General features: G+C 38.3%; 1 protein-coding gene and 1 long non-coding RNA gene across 2 annotated transcripts; both read left to right on the top strand.

The window, feature by feature from the left end:
• The first annotated feature begins 165 nt into the window (after positions 1-165).
• LOC131779042 (cilia- and flagella-associated protein 57) lies at positions 166-17,128 on the top strand. The gene is made up of 17 exons (XM_059095574.2): positions 166-806; positions 2,572-2,834; positions 3,558-3,882; positions 5,665-5,804; positions 6,465-6,630; positions 7,650-7,763; positions 8,613-8,825; positions 9,740-9,913; positions 10,009-10,170; positions 10,631-11,071; positions 11,819-11,992; positions 12,704-12,862; positions 13,548-13,691; positions 14,653-14,769; positions 14,878-15,009; positions 15,525-15,668; positions 16,579-17,128. Exons 1-17 carry the CDS (start codon positions 339-341, stop codon positions 16,885-16,887), a joined length of 3,645 nt encoding a protein of 1,214 aa, XP_058951557.1. The 5' UTR covers positions 166-338; the 3' UTR covers positions 16,888-17,128.
• A 1,211-nt stretch (positions 17,129-18,339) lies between these two features.
• Positions 18,340-21,447, top strand: LOC136277088 (uncharacterized). The gene is made up of 3 exons (XR_010715781.1): positions 18,340-18,479; positions 19,036-19,113; positions 21,117-21,447. It is a non-coding gene; the product is annotated as an uncharacterized lncRNA (long non-coding RNA).
• Positions 21,448-21,984: the final 537 nt, after the last annotated feature.

Raw genomic sequence — 21,984 nt, 5'->3', positions numbered from 1 at the left:
AAGCAAAAAAATAAATGAAGATCGAGAACGAGGAAAGGCGCGGAACCTCGAGGGTTTTCCCATTTTTATTGCCTCCCTCGCTAAATTGACCAGCGGTATCACGGGGGACTTGGTATCCGCGCCTTTTATCAAATGTCCTTGGCAACGAAACAAACTCCACAAGAAACCATGTTCTGTATTGTGGGCTGTTTACTACAGCATTTTCATTCTTTTTAACGATATCTGGAGTCGCCTTTCAAGTGTCATCGAAGCTTCCAAATTTTTTTTAAAGCGCTGCAGAAGCTTGATTTGGATTTATTTGGTTCAATTGCAAGCATAACTTAAATCTCACATCAACGATGTCGATCGCGGTAGCTACCCCGCGACATTGTTTTGGCCTCAAGGCCGATGTTGCTGATAATATTTGCTATCTGGATGAACAAACGATCATTTACCCGTCTGGATCGAACTGCATTTTGTTCAACATTGACCAGAAATCACAACGGTTCATACCTGGAACAGATAAAAGCGCTGGAATGACATCCATGGCTGTTAGTCCAAATCGAAGGTACGTCGCCATCGCGGAGAAAGGGGAGAAAGCTACCATAACTATTTACGATCTGAACACGTTAAGAAAGAAGAAAGTGCTCAGTTCTACAGAGGTTCAATCTAACGAGTTTGTCAGCTTGGCTTTCTCGCCAGATTCTAAATATCTTGTGTCTCAAGGAGGAAGACCCGACTGGACATTGCTTTATTGGACCTGGGAGAAGGCGAAAGTGATGGCTGTTACAAAATCTACCAATCAGATGAACTCACCTGTTTATCAGGTAAATAAATAGTACTGGAATTCTCCTTTAAAATGTAATATCTATCTTTCTTCTGATTGAGCGGAAAGGAAAACTGCACTCCCGTCAAAGCTTTTTGAGACAAATGTCGAGATTTAGAACTTGCTTATTTGCGACAATACTTAAATCCTGTCAAAATGCTCTCTCTTTCCCCTTCATCTCTGTCACACAATTATTGCTGTCTGAAAATGAGGGAAAGGAGTAGAGATAATCAAACCAGTTTGATTGTTTGGGTGGAAATGAATTAAATACTAAAAAGTAAACAGACACCTTACTTTAAGTTGACAGTTGCACGAGTTCTGGTGTATAAAACTCCTATGAACGATCTCACTGTATGTATTTATCACAGTGTTATTAGTTGAGGAAGTATCTTACTTGAAGGTAATTATTTATAGATAGATATCAACCAGGAGAACATGCTTTCAGTATTTTCATTGTACTGTACATTTTTTCCACTTACATGCACATAAAATTAGGTAAAAAAAATTGTTGAACCTTGTGCAACACTTGTGTCCTAAATGAACCCAGTGAAGGTGTATAAATGACTCTTTTCTCTAAATTTCCTAGTAGCTAATTGTTAGAATATTGAATATTTTAAGTATTCTTTATTGTGGGCATGATTTTAGTCCATCAAGGAACTACAATATTTTCAGTGATTTTCTACTGTGTACAAAGTTATGCTGTTGAAAATCACCAAAATGAGTTTAACCCTGTTATCCCCAGAATAGGCCATTTTACAGTTGTGTACTTAGTTGCCAAGCCTTTGATTTGGAGTGAGGCTGAAGGTGACCTTGTTGTGTTAGAGACCAGAATCTAGTTAGCATGATAACAAATTAATTTGCATTTCAAAAGCAGCAAGGTTTGTAACACAACAAGGTCACCCTTAGCCTCACTCCTGTTCAAAGGCTTGGCAACCAAGCACACAACTGTAAAATGGACTATTGATTAAGTTGTAGCTTCTCCCTGTAATTCCAATATGTTCCCTAATGCAAACAAATTAAGAGAATATTCAAGCTTATCAGCAAGAGGGTGTTGTGTGGTTATAACACAAAATTCTCCTGTCTTATTCACAAGGATCTGTTCAGCAGTCAGTTGGGAGAAATACTGATTAGATCTTGGGACTTACATAATTAACCAAGAACTGCAGCTGTGGATGATTAGGGATGAAGAAGATTTTTATGTATTTCAAATGACCAACTTGATGTAGCCCAATGAGGAAATTCTGTTTTTTTTGTTTTTTTTTTGTTTCATACTTTAAGCCCCACATTTGTGGTGAATTTACCCTTAGACACCAAAGAGCATAAGCATCTAATTTCTCCCAATGGCATCATCCTGTAACAAAAATGGTTAAGATTTTTATGTATTTCAAATGACCAACTTGATGTAGCCCAATGAGGAAATTCTGTTTATTGTTTTTTTTTTGTTTTTTTGTTTCATACTTTAAGCCCCACATTTGTGGTGAATTTACCCTTAAACACCAAAGAGCAGTAAGCATCTAATTTCTCCCAATGGCATCATCCTGTAACAAAAATGGTCACAAACATAAGAAGCTCTTGGTTGTTGGACAAATTGTCCCTGTATGTACGATGATGATAGGGAGTGCTTATGGAACAGTAAGGAGAACTTGCATATTGATGTTAGGGTGTAAAGGGTTAATTTATAGTAAAATCTTCATTCAGGTGGTTTTGAACTATTTGTATTGAAAACCCTTGTAATTTCACTTTTGCTGTTTTTTTTTCTTTTTTAGGTGACATTTAATCCTCAGGATAACACTCAGCTATGTGTGGTAGGGAATGGAATCTTCAAGTTGTTTCGTTACAGTGAGGGTAATCTTAAACAGTTTGCTTTCCAGAAAATGGAGCCACAAAACTTCCTCTGCCAGGCATGGGTGTCAGATGAAAGAATTATAGCTGGGACAGATAGTGGAAGACTTCTGTTGTTTGAATCAGGAGAACTGAAGAGTGAATTTCATGTTGGTGGAGGTGGGGCAAATGCTTCTGCTCCCACAAGGTATGAATCAGTTATTGACGTCAAAAGAGTGCAAAAAAAGCAAAAGGGTCAGGGTTTGAACCCTGGATATTGTCATTGTGTTGTTTTCTTGGGCTCAGAACTGACAGTTCTTGTAACCCTTCTAGACCACTGAGTGGAGTGTGGTACTGTGAGATGAAAGTGTCTTCGCCCAAGAATATAATACAATGAGCCTGTTAGGTCTTGAACCTGGACTTCTTGACCCAGACTCTACTGTCTTTATTGTAATGCCATTGCGTTTTCCACCCAAAAAATATCAGGATTTACTTTAAAGCGGTACTTTATGGGATTTCCACCATTAACAAGAAATGCAGCCTAAACATACAACTATTAGAAAGTGCTATTTTTATATTTAGATAAATTATTTGAACGCATAATTGACAAAAAGATTTACATAAAGCTTTATAGCCTCTTACTGTCTCAAACACCCTTTTCCTCTTTTTTAACTCACTGACTTAACTATGAATGTGGAAGAGATCATTGCAGCAATGAACATTACTTATGCTTCCATATTCATTTCTTCATCTGCAGTTTATATAATTATATGATTTTCATATATTTACAGTTATTTGACTAAACTGTATAAATATTTTCAATGGCTTGCAAGGCTGGGACCCCCTTGAATTCAAGAAGGGGGCCCACTTGACCCTTTTTGGCCAACTTCTAGAATAAACCTTCTAATTCATTTTAATGATATTTTTTCAGGCAAAGTATGGCCAGTGTACCTGAAAGTGGTGTAAGCCAGGATGCTCCTCCACAAGTCACATGCATTATTGCATTTTCAAAAGGCTTCATCTGTTCAGGCGGAGCAGGGACAGTACATCTCTTTGAGAAAACTGAGGAAAAAGACTTCTACAAGAAGGCCAGAGAGATTAAGATTCCTGTCGACACGCAGAGTCCAGATCCACAACTATTAGAGAATCAAGAGATTGTCAATCTTACTGTGAGCCCATCAGAGGAAACTCTTGTCTGCAGCACCAAGACAAGTCAGCTGTACTGTATCACCATGTCCACTGCTGATCTTGGCAAGGTAAAGAAAAAAAGGGCAAATGGAAACAACTGTTCATAATAGAGAAAATGTCTTTTGTCTTGTCATGAGCGTGAAACAAATCTTCAGATTTCAATCTGATACTCCTCAAACTGTTTAGGATGTAAATTTTAAATCAAAATAATTAACATCATTCTACAAATAAAATTAAAAGCCCTCTTATTTTCATGAAAAAGTTATAGAATAAAATAAAGTTAAATTAATTTTGAATAATATAATTTTAAATCAAAAGCAAATTAATTTATAAAAGTGATCATCTAAGTACTGGTAGGCTAAAATATTAAAGGTCAACATCTGTGTAAACTTTTCATTGTAACCTAATTCTAAAGTTCTTTTCCACTCAAGTATGTAAGTACATAATTTAACCTCAATTAGCTTTAAGATATTAAATGTGAAGATCAGATTTGTGATTAAATTCCTTCATGTTGATACCTTTCACTCCAAGGAGTAACCAAAAAATGATTTCTCTTCCTGCAATATAATTACATTCTTAAGCAGAAGGTTGATGAGAGTAAAGAGAGAGATCAACCAGGACATAATATGCCCTGGTTGATCTTATGACTTAAGTCCTATGGATTTAGAGTTACAATGAACAATATTATTGTTCAATGTAACTTGAAATTCAGATTGTGTGGAAAAATTTTATTTAAATCTTTGGAGTGGAAGGGTTAAACATCATAAATATTGTTAATTGAATAAAGTTTCTTTTAAAGATATAAAATCAATAAGTTTATAACATGGTATTGCTTTATTTACTTACAGAAAGGAAAGAGAGGCAAAAAAGCGGCCAGAAAAATAACTGTAATTGTTAGTATATGTCATTGGATATTTTCCTTTGAGATATGCACGTACACAACAAACTTCAGTCACTTTTATTTAATATTACAAAAACAGGCACATCATAATTCACTAGTCAGTTCAAAGCTTACACATCCCTCCTGGCAACCCATGGGCATTTGAGTGGGGGGATTTTAACCTCACCTGGGTGGGGTGGGATATTTGGACTGGAACTGTCAAGCAGATAAATATGTTTTATCTTTTTATATGGATGTGTTTTTAGGTAAAAAGTTCACCTCCTTAAGCAGGTAGCTTAGAAGAAAAGGTCTACAAGAAAGTCATGGTTGCTTATCTTGCCTGTTACAAAAAAATTGATGTTCAAATCTGACACTTGGGTGGGGCATTTGAACAGAAATTTGAACAAACCAATCTTGAAAGGTTTAAATGCCCAGAGGGTTGCCCTGAGGAGAGGGGTATGTCGAGGCTTTGAATTAATCAATAGTTACATAACTGCAACTTAAAATTACTTACAACTACATGTGTGATGATTGAACCACACACTAAATCACAAAATATATTTTGGTGATAATCATCAAAAGTATGTTCTTCCTATCCCTAAGTTTGAATGTCCCACTAACTGATTAGTGAACACATCGCCATACATCACTCAATAGTTATTATAGTTTTGTAATCTCTTGAGCTCTGGTATTATCCATGATGTTGTCTTGAGAAACATCAAGACTCTGGCATAAACCAAACTAAATACTCCCTCTTGCATCAGACTTGTGCTGTATATTATTTTCTGCACTGGTGTATGCTTTTTTTGGAATGAAATCAATTTGCTGTCAGAAAACGAACTTTCTGCATGTTCAGGGCTGCATCATTTTTTTATCAAAATGTAATTTGACCTTGTAATTTAATATTCTCTCAATGTGCCTTTTATGCTTGCATACATGTATCTTGATTTCTCAAAAATGTACTCTGTAGGGTGATATTGCCACATTTGAGCTGTTGTCGCAGGCATTCCATCGTGGTGTTATAACTGGTATGGATGTTTGTATACGAAAACCACTGATAGCTACTTGTGGTTTGGACAGATCTGTGAGAATATGGAATTATGAAGTTTGGTGAGTTTTCAATTCTTTAAGTTTTTGATGGTCATATTTTTTAGGCTTTCCTTTGCTGTTTTGTTGTCATAATCAAGTTAAAGATTGTTAGGTTCTATGCACTCTCCTCTAATCAAAGATAGACCTTTGATTTATTCAAAGCTCAATCAAATCAAGGTACATGGATAACTTAAACTAAATGTAGAGTTAAATGCATTCAGTGGTCTTTACAGCCTCTCACAATATAGTTAAAACGATAAAGTTTATGTTCGCAGGCACAAATATGTTTTAAAACTCTTAAACAACAGTTAACCCTTTAACTCCCATGAGTGACCAAGACAGAATTTCTCCTTACAATATCAATACAATATCAAGCAGACAATTGATGAGAATAAAGAAAAACATAAGTTGGGGGATTATAAGTTGATTCAATACCAAATTCTCCAAACTAACCATAAGAACTGTATGGCAGACAGTTAGGAGAATTACTAATGAGATCTTGGGAGTTTAAGGGTTAAAGTGAGCTCTGAGAAGGGCTCAAAATATAATTATGCCCAAGAAGATTTTTTCATTTTAGAGGGCCTGCCAAATTCTCCATTTTAGCCCGCAAAATGCGCCACATCACCCGACAAATTGATGATAATAGGGATTTTATACTTAGTTTTAATTTTCATCCCGCAGTTCATTGGAGCAATATAAGGAATTCCAGGAAGAGTGTTACAGCATAGCCCTCCACCCCTCTGGACTGTACATCTTGGTGGGATTCAGTGACAAGCTGCGACTTATGAACCTGTTGATTGATGATATCAGATCTTTTAAAGAATTTACCATCAGAGGCTGTAGAGAGGTCAGTGTGTTTATTAAGATGCAGAAAGGGAGTTTTAAGGGGAAGAACAGTTCATAAACAGAATTATGGCCATAATATCTTTCTTTGAATGATCTATTTATTACGATTATCAGTTGAGTGAGGCACGGAAAAAATTTTGTGGCGGGATTGTTACAGATAAAGTACGGTGTTGTCACGGGCGACCTTTCTTGTTTCTAGTGATAACCAAATTTCAAGAGCTGTGTGTCACCAACCGTCAAACCTGAAAGCCTGCCAAAATAGGTCAAACAACTCGTTACCACTGGAAATGAGGCTACTGTAGTTGCCAGTGACAACAGCACGATTTTAACGTCAAAATGTATTCGCTAAGGTTCTGTCTCGCCTCACTCAACTGAAAATCGTCGTGATCACACAGTGGCAAATATTAGGAACAGCGACTTAATATTGTGAGACCTACATGAGCCAAGTATGTAAGATGAAGTTTCGTTAGCAATTTTCATTGACTTAAAGACTTTTAATTTCTGAAAGGAAAACGATTCAGAGACTTCGGAGGTCTTTAAAAGAAGTAATTGACATATGACTTCTTCCCCCATGATATTCATACATTATTCAGCAAACAAGCAATGAGAATACTCAAACTTATCAGGTAGAAGTTGTTTTCTTGATCAAGCACCAAATTTTCGAAACTAATTTTCAAGGAAAGAAATGTGTAGCAGCTAAAGGGGAATAATTAACTCCTAGATCTTGGCAGTTAAAGGGTTGATACTCCTGCATGACCAATGCAAATCATAAAGTAGTTTCTGAGGCGTTCATACCATAGCTTATTTCTTGTACTGTCCAAAGACCCGTTCAGGAAATGAAAAAATTTGTTGTACCTTGTTTTTCTATGAACAGACCATTTTCCTTCGCTGGTAATTTATATGAGTAACTCTAGACAAAGTTCTTCCCTCGTTGAATTATTTTTTTTCGAGTAGCCTTTCCACTTTAGAACCAAAACTGTTTTACTGCGTTATTGAGGTTTGGGATAATTTTTTCTTCAGTGTTCCTTCAGTAATGGCGGTCATCTTTTTGCTGCTGTGCATGGCAATGTGATTCAGCTGTACTCCTCCACAACCTTTGAGAATGTTGGCAATCTGAAAGGACACAATGGCAAGGTAACTTAAATTTGCGTTAACTCATTATAAGAGAGTTTTATTTTATGTTTTTTTCCCCTATATGTAAGTGATGACGTTATTGGATCTAGAAACCTAAAAAAAGGAATGATTTGGAATAAGGGGGTAGAACTTAAATATTTTTAAGCTCGCCTTTCCTACCCATTCTACAGACCTGCGTTTGTGCGTATGCACAGTCAAAATATTTCTGAGCGGTACTGTGGATTGCTTCCGACAAGTGATATCATTGTTATGTATGAACTGATTGATATGTAGAATTATTGAGGAGACTCTAACTTCGTACTGGACGCTGTTGACATGGCTGAACTTAACAATGGGCGGAACAGTTTTAACATTTTGAAACAAGCACATGACCTTGCTTAGTAATGATTTCTCTGTAACTCAGTTGGTAGGTCATCCAACTAGTAAAGGTGAAGGTCTAACACAGCGGTTAAACATCGAGCACGCGCGAGTGAATCAATTGTGAACGGCCGCGCAAATTTCCCAGGCAAAATTTTTAAGAAAAACACAACAAACAACCGCTGTCACGCAAGATATATGAAGAATTCATAGGAGTCGACAAAGAAACAGGAACATAAAACTTATTTTATTGCTGGTATCCTGTTCATTTACAGTTTTTGTTTTTGGTCATATCAGGAAATTTATTTAATTTTTAAAACACCGTGAGTTACTGGTTTGTGTCCTTATAGCCTCAAACCACGCCTGCTAACCGTTGCAATGTGTACACATGCGCAGACATTTGACCGCTGTACTCGGAACTCCCTCGGTGTTGACTCAAGTTTCTTCCTTACCTCATTCAACGTTTGTTTCAAATGGTTATTATCCTTTTAGGTTCGCCAAGTGATCTGGAGCCAGGATGATAGTAAAATCATTTCATGTGGTATGGATGGTGCCGTGTATGAGTGGAATGTAACCAGTTACAAGCGTGAAGGAGAGAGTGTTCTCAAATCTTGTAGCTACACCGGTGTTTCTGTGTCCCCTGACAGCAGGACAACTTTTGCTGTGGGCTCTGACAGGACTCTCAAGGAAATTTGTGACTCACAGGTAGGATTTTAAGTATATACATTGTGTAATGACTAGAAAAAGCGTTTACATAGAGTGTCGTAATTCCAATCGGATTACGAACAGTCCCTCCTTTTATATTCACGTCTTTACCCACAGTTCAAATATATGACTTTAAAACATTCACGGTCGTTTATTCACCTTTTCACGGGTTTATTTGAAACCAACTTAATGACCAGCTCCCAGTTGGCTTGTTAGCTCAGTTGGTAGAGCGTTGCACCAGCATCCTAGAGGTCATGGATTCAAATCCCGTACAGGCCTGAATTATTTTCAGGCCTTATTTTCACTACTGTTCAGGTAGTGTTAACTACTGCAAAGATCGCTTTCATGTTCAAGTCCCTCCTTTTCGACGAAGTCAGTCGCGCGAGTGCTCGTAGTCGAAATCATACCGGCCAATTAGAGCGAAGCAAATATCACAGCAAACTACCTGAAGCGTGGAAAAATACGAGAGGCCAACACGCAATTGGTTTTAGTTTAGTGCCTGATTGGTAGAGAGCGCAGCGCGAATTTTCTAGACCAATCACGTGCGGAGAAGCACGAACCGAAGGCGAGTGCTTCTCGCACTTCTCGAGTGTTTGCGCGCGCTCGTTCTGATGACATAGGTTGCGTGCATTATATCTCAACAGTGCACTCGTGTGACGTAAGGCGCGTGCTTTACGGAAATATAATGAACTCGTTCTGACCAATCACGACGCGCGCATTTCTCTGAACATTTTATAATACATTATACATCATTTCATGTCTGTAGGACAAAATACTGGTTTTCATACCAAGAATGATCGTGCTTGTTTGTAAAGTTCTTTTTCCTTCTCGAAGTTCTCTGGTCAACTATTCATGAACTTGCACAGAAACAATGGTTAATGCGTTCGTTTTTGTTTTTTTTTTCTATCCAACAGATTCTCCGTGAAGTTCCTGCTAATGACATTGTTCTAACCCAGTGTGTGATGTCACGTTCCGGTCGAATGCTCTTCGCTGGAACCAGTTCAGGGACTCTGCGCGCGATGAAATTTCCGCTGACCGTTCCTGGGGAATGGCAGGAACACCAAGTGCACTCTGGGGCAATCACTAAGGTAACAGTAGAATATCAAAAAGGTTTGAAATTCGACTGCGCGTCGTAGGCTTATTTTACAAATTACTTACTCTTTTTGTTTTTGTTTTTCGTTAGATGCGCATGTCTTATGACGATCAATACCTGTTCACAGTATCCGAGGACGCTTGTTTGTTCATCTTTAAAGCTGTTGATAAGGAAGGCAGAGGGATGAAACGAGATAAGGAAGTGGGATATGCAGAGGAGATCCTTATCACCAAATCTGACTTGGAAGAAAAGGTCAGCGGCTATGAAAAATCCATAAAGTCTAAAAATTTAGCCTTCAGAATTCAAGGTCGTCGTCTTCAATCCATATCAATAGAGCTGTGCAAGAGAATATAAACTATAATCTCTTGATGTGCGTTAGTGCGTTAGTGTTCGAGCGTGTTGATGACTCCTCATTGGTCGCGTAGGTAGCTCAATGTTTTTCAGCCTATTACAAGGTAGTAATATGCAATTTAAGATTCCATCCTAAGATTTTCTTTCAAGGGCGTGGGCATTGTGGCCTTACAGTGCCTGTTTTCCGCCTCCCCCCCCCCCCTCTTTTTCAACCTGGCATACACTCGAGTATTGGAGACTTCACCCAACGCCCCCGGTTGAAGTTGAAAACTGTCCGTAGAAAGATAGATAGTATAAGTTGCACTTTTCGGTGTATGATTTTTTCATTAACAGCGAACCTTTTATCATTCTCTCAACTTAGAATTCCATGATGGCTGAGCTTAAAACACGTGTGGAGGAACTCAAAATGGAAAACGAGTACCAGCTTCGTCTCAAAGACATGAACTACAATGAGAAAATCAAAGAACTCACGGAGAAGTTCATACAGGAGATGGAATCTTTGAAAACTAAAAACCAAGTTCTTAAGACCGACAAGGACAAAGAAGAAGCGAAACACGAAGAAGAGATAGCTGACTTCTTGGAAAAGCATGGCAAGGAATTGCAAGATCTGGAGTCGGCGAACAACCAGAAGCTTATGTCAGAATATGAGAAATATCAAGAGCTTCAGGCCAAGAGCCAGAAGATGCAAGAGGATTATGAACGACAGTTGACGGAAATGGAGGAATCGAAGGAACAAGCGTTGGAGGAACTGACGGAATATTATGAGAATAAACTGACAGAGAAAAGCGCGCAGCTAGAACAGGTAAACAGGGCTACTTAGATACATACACCAGAATAGAACTCATTCATCCCATATAATACAAATTCTTAACCATCCCAACCTGTGAATGAAATTTTCCCGCTCAACAGAAGAAATAAACAACATTGCGCTTCCGCGCCGCTACAGTTTTGTGTATCTGTAAAACAGATGATAACTGGGCGACTTAAAACAAATAAAATTTTCCTCGCCTCTCCCTTAAAGTACAACCCCCTTCCCCTTCCCAAATACCGCGTAAAAAAAAACTACACCATCCCGTCCACCTGAGAGATATGACTTCGTAAAACTATCGTCTTTATTCAACTTACTATTTTCAGAAGTTTGGTTAAAGCCGCGGGAGAATGACAAGACTTCTACAGATAATAAAACTTAAGAATCTGTCTCTGGTTTTCGTTGTTCTTTCTTTAGAAAGTATAATTTTGTGTCGTTCGAAAGTCAAAGATTAGTTTAAGTTAAATAAAAAACTGTGATGTGTATTCGTGTAAGAAGTCTTGAGATACATTTTTAAGTTGATCATAAAAAAAGCAAAGGAAACGCGACGGTTGTTCCAAGGAGGCACAACGTTATCCAGTGGTTAAATTGCTATCCAGTGGATTAGTGTCAGCAAAACGTACTGCGCTCTCCATCGGGTGTATATCTTATTAGACGTTTTGATGTGTACTATCACTAAATATTTTTATGCAAAGTTTAGTTTAAATCCGTTCTTACCATTGTTGTTGATATTTATTACAGTCACAAGATGAATCACGGCAGCAGTTACGAGAGTACGAAGAAACGAAGAAACAAATTGAAGAGGATGCAGACCGAGAAATCTTGGATATAAAAAACAAGTACGAACGAAGGCTGAGGGAGGAGAAAGAAGCAAATCTGAGACTGAAAGGCGAGACAGGGATTATGAGGAAAAAGGTAACATCGGTTTGGCTTTTTAATCCCTTGACCCTTAAGAGTGACCAGCATCTAATTTCTCCTTACAATATCACCCCTAAATCACCCATCAAGGTCATGAGAGTAAAGGAAATGATCACCAACTAGCTCTTGATCGTTAATCAAATTCTCCTTGTCAGTAGCTTAGGAAATGTATAGAGAACAGTATGGAGAATATGCATACTGATGTTAGGGTGTAAAGGGTTAACTCCCAAGATCTGATTAGTAGTTCTCCACTGTAGTAATTTTTGGGTTTTTAGCAGCTTCTTGGTCATCGCGGAATTAAAAGAATGTGTACCATTTTCGTAATTAAGTTTTGATGTTAGAAAACGTCATCATGCTGTCATCTTCCAGTTAACATGTTAAAAAAAAAGTTCTGGAGAGAAATGACGGAAACTGAAGGCTCTCATCATTAGCACTTCGGCACCAGCATCTCTTTGCACTCGGGAAAATATGAGATCTTGAGCGGCGCAAGCCTCCGACACGTCTGCAAATGCTAGCACTGATCATCAGTGCCAGACATCCGACAAACTTCTCCCCAGCTCGTCTCCAATCTTCCCGCCGATGGAAAAATCGCGCATCCTGCAGCGCTAATGATGAGGGTCTGGTTGCTAGCTAAGGTTGTCGTTGTCGATGTCACCTTCTCAAGCTACCTTATTTGCACTTAACACTGTCCCTTTTTTTTTGGTGTAGTTTACGAGTCTACAAAAAGAAATTGACGATTACAAAGCTGAAATCCAACGTCAACAAAACGAGAATAACAAACTACAAGGAGTGATAAAGTCTCTGGAGAAGGACATCTATGGGCTGAAGAAGGAAATCCAGGAACGAGACGAAACCATTCAGGACAAGGTTGGGTGAAGGTTTTTTGTTTATTCTTGTAAAGAATGCATTGAAGAATTAACTGATCGGTTAATTCACAGATTGTCTATCTGACCGGCTAAATGACACACCGACACATTGATTTATCAACCAATTGATCCATCGATCGATTGGTAGGCTGTCTGATTTACTAGTCTAGCTGTCTGACTGAGATACCGACAGGTGACGGCCGGCTTACTAACCGTCAGGAGGACCAACTTACCGACTAACAACATGATCCCCTGCTGATTAGCTGAATAACTCGTGACTGATCCGTTAAATGACTTTTTATTTACCTATGAGACAGACAGACAGACAGAAAAAAAGAAAGGTAGACCCACAAACAGAGAAATAGGCAGACAATCAGTATGCTAGACATTAGATCAGGACTAACAGACAGTTGTACAGCAGATAGACACACTGAGGCAGTCAGGGAGGTAGACAAAACAGACAGATCAATCAGACCAAGCGTGCACATAATCAACGAGACAGGCGCAACAAAAAGTAAAATAATCAAAAGACAGAGACATAGACAGGCTGAAGACCTACAGAAAGACAGACAGACAGACTGACTGACTGACTTACGGACCGACTAACTGACCGATTTAATCAATTTGACGGTTTTTAAAGAGTTTTTAAATCGCACCTCTGAATGAACTTCGACCTTCTTTTCCAGGAAAAACGTATCTACGACTTAAAGAAGAAGAATCAAGAGCTTGAAAAGTTCAAATTTGTCTTGGATTATAAAATCAAGGAGCTGAAGAAACAAATAGAACCGAGAGAAAATGACATAAAAGCTATGAAAGAACAAATTCAAGAGGTAAGCGACCGTTACAAGTAAAAATGTCATTCCGTTACCAACCTGCAGCGGTTGTTTATCGTACTTTCGGTCATTGGTGAACGAAAAATGGGCTGACCGTACGAAATTCCCATGAAACACATAAAAGTTGCAACTGAGTGACATCTAGATCAGCGTAAAACGCGCTGAAAGCTAGCGAGCATTCAACTCTGCGATCAGACTAAAAGTTCTTGCTGTTGACCATTATTGACGTAGTTGCGCGCGCCCTGCAGAAATGCCCGCGCGCCTCGCAGAAATGTCAGTACGCCCTGCAGAAATTTCTGCGCGCTCTTGCGTTGCCTCTTACTTCTCGCGCGTGCTCGTATTCTTGTTGTGAGTTTTGGCGCGCGTTTTTCCCTGTGTGTGCTGTGTCTCAGTCTTATTTTAACTACGTTATCGTCTGCGTATCTTGATTTAAAAAAAAAAAAAAACGTCCTCGACGGTTTATTGATACATGTTAAAGGAATAATTGTAAACTATTGGTGTGAAAGGGTGAAGGATAGCGATCTACGTCACAATTGTTGTTGTTTATTTATACTTGATAACTAGTTGATCTTTTTCGGGAGACGTGGTGACCTCATGGTTGTAGTGCGCTGGACTCCGGGTGGTGAGGGGTCTGGGTTCGAGACCGGACCGGGTCATTGTGTTGTGTTCTGAGGCAAGATTCTTTACGCTCACAGTCTCTCGCTCCATGGGGAAGTTGATGAAATATTGGGTGATAACCTTGCGATGGACTGCCATTCAAGGGAGGGGGGAGAGCAATACTTCTTATTGCTTCATGCCACATAATCTTTAGCAAAATGTGGGCTAGAAGCTCGAGATTTTACCGTACTTAATGATACTTAACATATTCTTGCCGCGAAAACGGAGCAAGCTCTTTTGCAGTGTGGGCCACAAGCTGGAGAAGAGATTTAACCTTGCTTTGCATTTTCCTTTTCAACAGATGGAGAGCGAGCTTGAACGGTTCCACAAACAAAATACGAGCCTGGAATTGAACATCACTGAACTAAGACTGAAACTTAAGGCCACAGACAAAGAAATGCACATGGAGAGGCAAAGGGTAGGGAAAGTTTTAAACTTGGATTGTGTTACTTGCTGAGTAGAATTAAGCTGCTGATTTACTCACTTATCGGTATTGGCTGATTACGTTTTTTTTTTTCAATTTTAGGTGCGTGATGTTGAAGCTGTGGTGAAGAGATTTAAGACTGACCTTCATAACTGCGTCGGTTTTATACAAGAGCCCAAGAAACTCAAAGAGAATGTCAAGTCCTTGTATCAAAAATACGTCCAAGATGAATCGGTGAGGATAACTAGTTACTATTTTGTCTCCTAACATCGAACAGGTATCAAGTCTGTCTTCTGAGCAATGAGAGTAAGCAGAAATAAATCATAGAATCAATTAGATCTCGATGTAAAGCCCCATCGCTGGTACCGAGGGCGAAAAAATAAATTTAACTTATACCAAGCGCGGGAAAACCTATGATCGATGCTAAGTCTTTGAAAAAGAAAATTAGTACATCACTGTGACTGAAATTATAAAATGTGGCTCAGTAGGAAAAAGGATATCTTTACACTATCTGAACGAAAGTTTATCTTTCATGAGGAAGTAAGGATGGTACAGTGGTGAGAGCGCTCGCCTCCAGGCAAATCGCTGTGGCCTGGGTTCGATTCCCGGCGTCACATGTGGGTTCAGTTGTTGCTTCTCGTACTTGCTCCGAGGTTTTTTTCCTCCGGCTCTCCTATTTTGAATATTTAAATTGTTAAATTTCAATGCGCCTATATCTTTTAATTTAATAATTTTTTTTTCGATTTTAGCTGGACTCCGCTGGTGTGGATGCGGACATTCAAAGAGAGTATGCGCGTCAGCGAGAACATCTTGAGAGAAGTGTGGCATCCTTACGAAAGAAGCTTGCTAAAGATTCTGAAATCCACAGGGCAGATAATGTCAGAATTATGCAGGTGAGGAAGTAAAAACTTTTGGACGTCGTAGGAGTTCGTTTGAAATGTAGCTTACGAAGCACGTGGTTTTGATGGGGTGTATCTGCTCGTCTTGCGTTTCCTGCGCGTTCTACCTGCATTCTTTTGCACTAAAGATGCTGTTAGCAGCGTGGCTGGAGCACAAGTCACACGCGCGATGAATACGCAGTATTGGGGTAGCGTGCGAGCACGTCTTGCGTTAGGCGTTTCACTCACCTTCTTTTCGCGCTCAACATAATGTTAGCTGCACAGCAGGTGCACGGTAAGAATACAAGTAACATTTGCGACGGAACTTGCGGTTTTGGTTGAGTGTACTTGCCTGTCTTGCGTTTACTGGGCGTTTTACATGCGTTTATATCGCACTCAAGATGCTGGTAACTACGTTCCAGGCGCATGGCAAGAATACGTATTGCACTCGCGAAACAAAGCTCGTGTCTTCTCTCGCGCACATTCTGGTTTGACTTACTCATGCCCAGTACTACCGTCAAATAAAGCGCCGCGACTGGACTGCGGTGCTCTTTCGGAAATTTTCATTTGGATCTCGGATTTGTTACATCGTTTGCAAACTCTTTAAACATTTGATGTCGTTTTATTTTTCTTTTTTTAACAAAACAAAGAAACGGAAAAGTCATTAAAAAGCCCCCTTCCTTTGTTGTTTTTATTGTTGTTGTCTTTGAAATATTAATTGGATAAAATTGTAGAAGTATAAGGCACCGTATTGCACATATCACATGACATTTGATGCATCACACTTTACTTGAAGTATCATAAACACTCTCTTTTGCCAAAACGATAGGTGATAACTTATCGATACTGAGCAAACTTGTTTACAAAGATATCTTGTGCGCACTTCCTATCATAACGTCATTTTTTTTTTTTTTTACCTTATCAGGAGAACGTCACTCTCATTAAAGAGATCAACGACTTAAGGCGTGAGCTTAAAATCGCCCGCACCCAAGTCCACGACCTGGAAACCGCATTAGGTGTCATGCGCAAACAACAGCAATTCCCCGAAGACGAAGAAATCGGGAATATGGAGAACAAACGGAAACTGTCCGAGGAAAATGTGGAAATGGAAAAAATGATAGATATGCAGAAGACTGAGATAAGGAAATTGCGAGTTCAAATAAAAGACATGGAGACCGTTATAAATTCCCGTCCGCCCTCTGGCTCCAGGCTTCCGCCGGTCGCGGTTGGGTAGGATTTTGGCGTGAAGGCTCTTTTACTGAAAATCGTGTTACATTGTCCAGTTATCTAGCTTTTTTTTTTTCGAGTTTGGATGATGAGAGTTTTGTTCTTGCCTTGTAAATAGACACGTAGTCAATGCATTCGAGAAGGAAAGAATGAAAAGCCGGAACTGTCACTTAACAGCCTTTTTTTTTTAATCGTAACTGTAAACTGCTATCCGAAGAATATGTAAATAAATCTGTATTTTGAACATAGTTAGCTTACTTTTCTGTCTTGGATTTATAAAGTGCGTAAAACGATTTTTTTAGCAATCTACTCTTCAAAGATTTCGGTTGCCCCTTTATAGTTCATTGTTTTTGCGACTTTGAGTCACGTTTTTGGTTACTTTTCGGGTTACGTTTACGTTACTTTTTGTATTCGTTGCTGCGTAACTGTTTGAGTGCGTTACGGTGTCAATTTTCTTTTCAGTGGTACTTTACTTCTCCGTTCGCTTCTATGTCACATCATACCCTCACTACAAGTCACTTTTCACCTTCCAGCGTAGTGACCTCATACAATCCTACACTGGCAAAAATAGTGTCGTCATTGTTCAAAATTCTGATTTTCAGCACAGAGACACGAAGGGGGACACTTGCTTTTCAAATCACACTAAAACGTTGCAAAGGATAATGCGTTGATTAAAGCTTGTCTCTGTCGTTCCCCTTTTCCTTCATTCTTCTTTCCTTTCATGTCGGCTCCATAATTTCGAGAAAGCTCATCGGAGCGAGTTCTCAAATGTACGGATTGGAGCCTATTTTTGTCATCTCGTCTAACATCCCCAAATGCCTTTGCAAGTGTAATTTGTATCTGAAGTTTGATCGAGTGATACGACCCTAGTCTCATACCCAGACCTTCCACGGCCAAGCGGTTGTGTATTTCAGTTACAGTTACACAGTAGGATCTGAGTACGTGACCAATACGACCCGGCTATCTATAAAGATTTGGTCATAATTGCAAAAAGTCTTACCAATAGATAAAGGAACGCTCGTCACTTTTTTTTATTAAATGCTACAAAAGAAAAAAAAACGCAAAAAAGCCAATCTTCCATCATCTTTTCAGTAATGTTACATGTATGCTCGTCAATGGTCCTTTTTTTTTGTTCCTTAAAAAAGCCCTTTCACTCTCTCTTCCATCTATTCTGGCCATGTATTTTCCATCAGAGTGCTTCCTTCTCTTTCCCTCTCTCTCTTTCTCTCTCTTTCTCTCTCTAGCGGAAAATCTACACTATCATAAAAATTTACCGGGTAGTTGTTAGAAATACCAGTCGTAAATAAGCCATACTGAATTCAATCTCAACTCTGGAAACCTCGCGATGCAAATTTTCATCAACCTCGTTCTCAGGTCATCTTTCTTCAGTTAAACTAAAGTTCATTGCACGTGTAAATTTTTCAGCTCATTTACATTATACGGTTCCTCGTGTTATGAATTGCTTCGCTTCTCAGGAAATTTAACGTCCAAATGCCGGAGCTAAAAGGATCAAGGAGTCCCTTTGCTTGTTCTTGCAAACCATACATGGACTGATAACTCACGACAAAGATTATTGTTCAAGTTACAACGAAACACAAGGTAAGGAAATAATTAGTTCAACTTAAAAGTTTTTGTGAAGCGTGTTGTATGAGGTTGAGAATGAACGATGGTAGAGTTCTAGATTACTTCTCCAAACGCAGTACCGCTTCCAAGTCTTCGTTTGCAATTTCAAAGGAAAAATTTATCAGTTAATTGTATTAGTCCAGCCAAGCTGAGAAGAGTTTTAGAGTAAGACATTTATTTCACCTGACGGTACACTCAAACCGATTTGAACTTTTCGAAGTAGAACAAGATCAATTCTTGATCACTAAACTTTGAGATTTTTACAGTTGTAACGCAGAAAACATCAATATTGCCAGTTCTCTGTACTGTTCTCTAATTAGAAAGGACACTTTGCATGATGATCAAGAGCTCCTTGACTCAACGATCATTTCCTTTATTCTCATGACCTTACTATTTGTTTCACCTTAAGGGGTGATACTGTTGGGAGAAATTTGAGGGTTATCGAAAGATGAACCGCTCAAGTTCTTAAACCAGTGTGATGCAATTCATGGAGCCACGAGAATTTAAACTGTTGTTTTCGTCCCTTTTGCAGATACTCTATCCTAAAGATAAATGAATATGAAGCGTATTAAGGGACAGAAAGCGAATGAAAGCAAAGACTTGTGTCAAGGTAAGAGACAACTTCCATGTTTCTTAAAACAGGCTCATAATGTGTACATGTGTCACAAGACGATGGAATAATTTACGCTCGATATCCATGTTGATCAAATATGCAAGAATATCTTGTCAAGCGACGGGTTTGCTTGTGTGGGCTTGTTGAAATATTGGAAGGTAGTTAAGAAAGATTTGTCTGATGCTAGGCGACGTAATGTATTCACAAGGCATGATGGGAAAGATTTTCGCATAACCCCATAAAACTTATGATTGTTCGAGCTTATGAACTGTCGTTAGGTAAAAGAAGGGGCAAGAATTGTATTGCACACAGCCCCATACTTCATTATACAAACAGCTCTTGGATGAAGAAAGCAAAAGCGAAAATAGTAGATTGCCTTTGGGATTAGAGCGGGTTATACGGAAATCTTTCCAAAATAGAAAATCATAAATAGAAATATTTTAGCATTTTGTAGCTTACGCGACAACTCTTGGAATATTTTCTAAAACTTTTCAAATTCAAAGAGTAGTTCATTCATTCCTTCATGGAAGAAAACAATAGATGACGAATTTTTAATTTTCACCTGGTGACATTTCGTCACCAAACTACGCTACCGCAAAAAATGATCGGAATGTCAACAAATCTTTTGGCGCGCTATTGAAAAAATATACAAAAATTCAGCTCTAAGACGTTCACCTTTTCCCAGAAAAAAATTGAAGTAACCTTCATTGTCATGTCTCTAAAGATAAAGTATCTGGAGGTAAATTTTACAAGTCGCCGTTACAAATTTTCGGGTTTCTTCGCGATTGTTGCAAAGGGGAAGGCATGTCATGCAAAAGCTCGACTCATTGTAATGCAGACTTAATTTGCACATTTTTCGATTGTGGTTAAGATTGATTTCGACCAGGCAAGTGGTCAGCTTCCAAATCTTAAAACGCGTTGGTTTTGTTAAATAAAATTTGCAATTCTCACTCGTACGAATTTACATCGACGAGAAACGATGTAATGCAGAATTCAGTAGATTTCAAGTTTTCACATCTCAGATTCATAGGGCCGGTTATTTAAACAAAGTGGAAGGACATTCATTCAATTAAATCAACCCTCTTAGAGAAAATTCCTGAAGCCCACTGCTTGCGTAAAACCACGGTTTGAATTAGTTCTCGTGTCAACAACCGGCCCATAATGTTTTCAAAGTAATCGCAATGTTTTGGCTATTGCTCGGCAACATTTTCTATATCTGCGCAAATACAAATACATTGACATAAAATTTTGTGAACATGACTCTCAGAGAACATCATGCAGGTAACGTTTATATCCTCATCTACCACTGAACTCTCAAAACTAAATTTGAAGGAAGATGTGCAAATCAATTAGAAGAATAAGTGCATCGATCTTGAGCTGATCGGCTGAAATTAAAAGAATCGTCTGCATTTGCTGTAACCAAAATTATGGTAACACGCAGAAGATTTCAGGCCTTGGACATGTCGCGCGGTGTGAAAACACTTCTTTGAAGCAGATCGTCAACATTTCCATGGGTGACCGAGACAAAATTTATTCAAATAAAACTAATACAATGTCAAGCAGACAAGTGATGAGAAAAAAATCAATTGGGGATTATTAGTCGATCCAGTTACGAATTCCCTAAGCTAACTTCTTAAATTCTTACTAAGAATTGTAAGGCAGACATTGAGGAGATTTGCTACTAAGACATTGGGAGTGAAAGAGTTGATTCTGAACAAGAATTTATACAGGCATAGAGAAATCACAAAGAAACCACATTTTGACATCCTCTGTGATCTATTACTGAACAGACGCACGGCAACTTGGAATCTATTTGTTTTATATTATAAAGAATTAAAAAAGGTTTTAATGATGACGTCATCTATACGTCTGTTCTCCAATAGATCATAAGTGAGAACCAATCAGAATACGTGCATAACTGATCTTATTATATAAATTTAATTTGTAGATAAGGTTAGTTTCGTCCATAGTTTAACAAGTTTGCTTACGTTACCTTGCAGTTCCTTCAACATCTCTTATTAAATTCGACCACAAGTAAGGAAAGAAAGAAAAAGATCGAAACGTTTAACAAGAAGGACATGTCGGAGAGGGAGGAACGACAGTTCGAAATTAATTTTTAAGGTAAAACCTGTAACTAAGCAAAGCCAACTTCGTGCCAGGAGAAATTTGACGATTGCTGCTAAACAAATTCAGAAGTTTGTTGCCAAAGCAAACGAGAAAGACGCTATTCAAACTCGTATTTTGCTGGGAAATAGATGTTTAGTATCGAGAAAGATTTAGTTTTTTCATTCAGAAATGACAGAAATTTGGATCTTAGAAGATGAAATTTTCTGTAAAAAGTTAATTTCATGTCGTGTTGAAAATTTCTCTTAAAATTATTCAAAACAGAATTGTAGTATCTCGTATCAGTCGATGAATTAATCAGACTTATCACACTACTTATCTAGTGATATTTATTTTCTCTTTCATTTAAAAATTTTCCAAGATTTTCAGTTATTTTGGCGCTTTGTTGACTTTGTTATTTTGACTTAGTTTCATTTGTAATGCAATTAATACTTATCAATTGCTGTAAAAACTTTCACTTATTAAAAACTTAAAAATAAGAGTTGTATCTTCACTTTATTGTCTTCCATTAATTGTACAAATGATAAAAAAATAATTGCGCTTTTAAAAGGGCCTGGTAACAAGTCAAAATATAGGCTATCTCTTTTACTTTTTTTTGCGTATGGAGGGTTGCCGAGAGGAAAAAAATTTCTGCGGATTTGAACAGCGTCTAACATAAAAACAAAAAAATATACAGAACTTTCAATTGGAGAAAATCAATCGCTCAAAGCAAGATTTTTTCCCGCCAAAAGACTTAGTATATTT

The sequence above is a fragment of the Pocillopora verrucosa genome, chromosome 12 (genome assembly GCF_036669915.1).
Source record: "Pocillopora verrucosa isolate sample1 chromosome 12, ASM3666991v2, whole genome shotgun sequence".
Lineage (NCBI taxonomy): Eukaryota > Metazoa > Cnidaria > Anthozoa > Scleractinia > Pocilloporidae > Pocillopora > Pocillopora verrucosa.
Note: the sequence above shows the minus strand (reverse complement) of the source record. Positions and strands in the feature narration are given on the sequence as shown.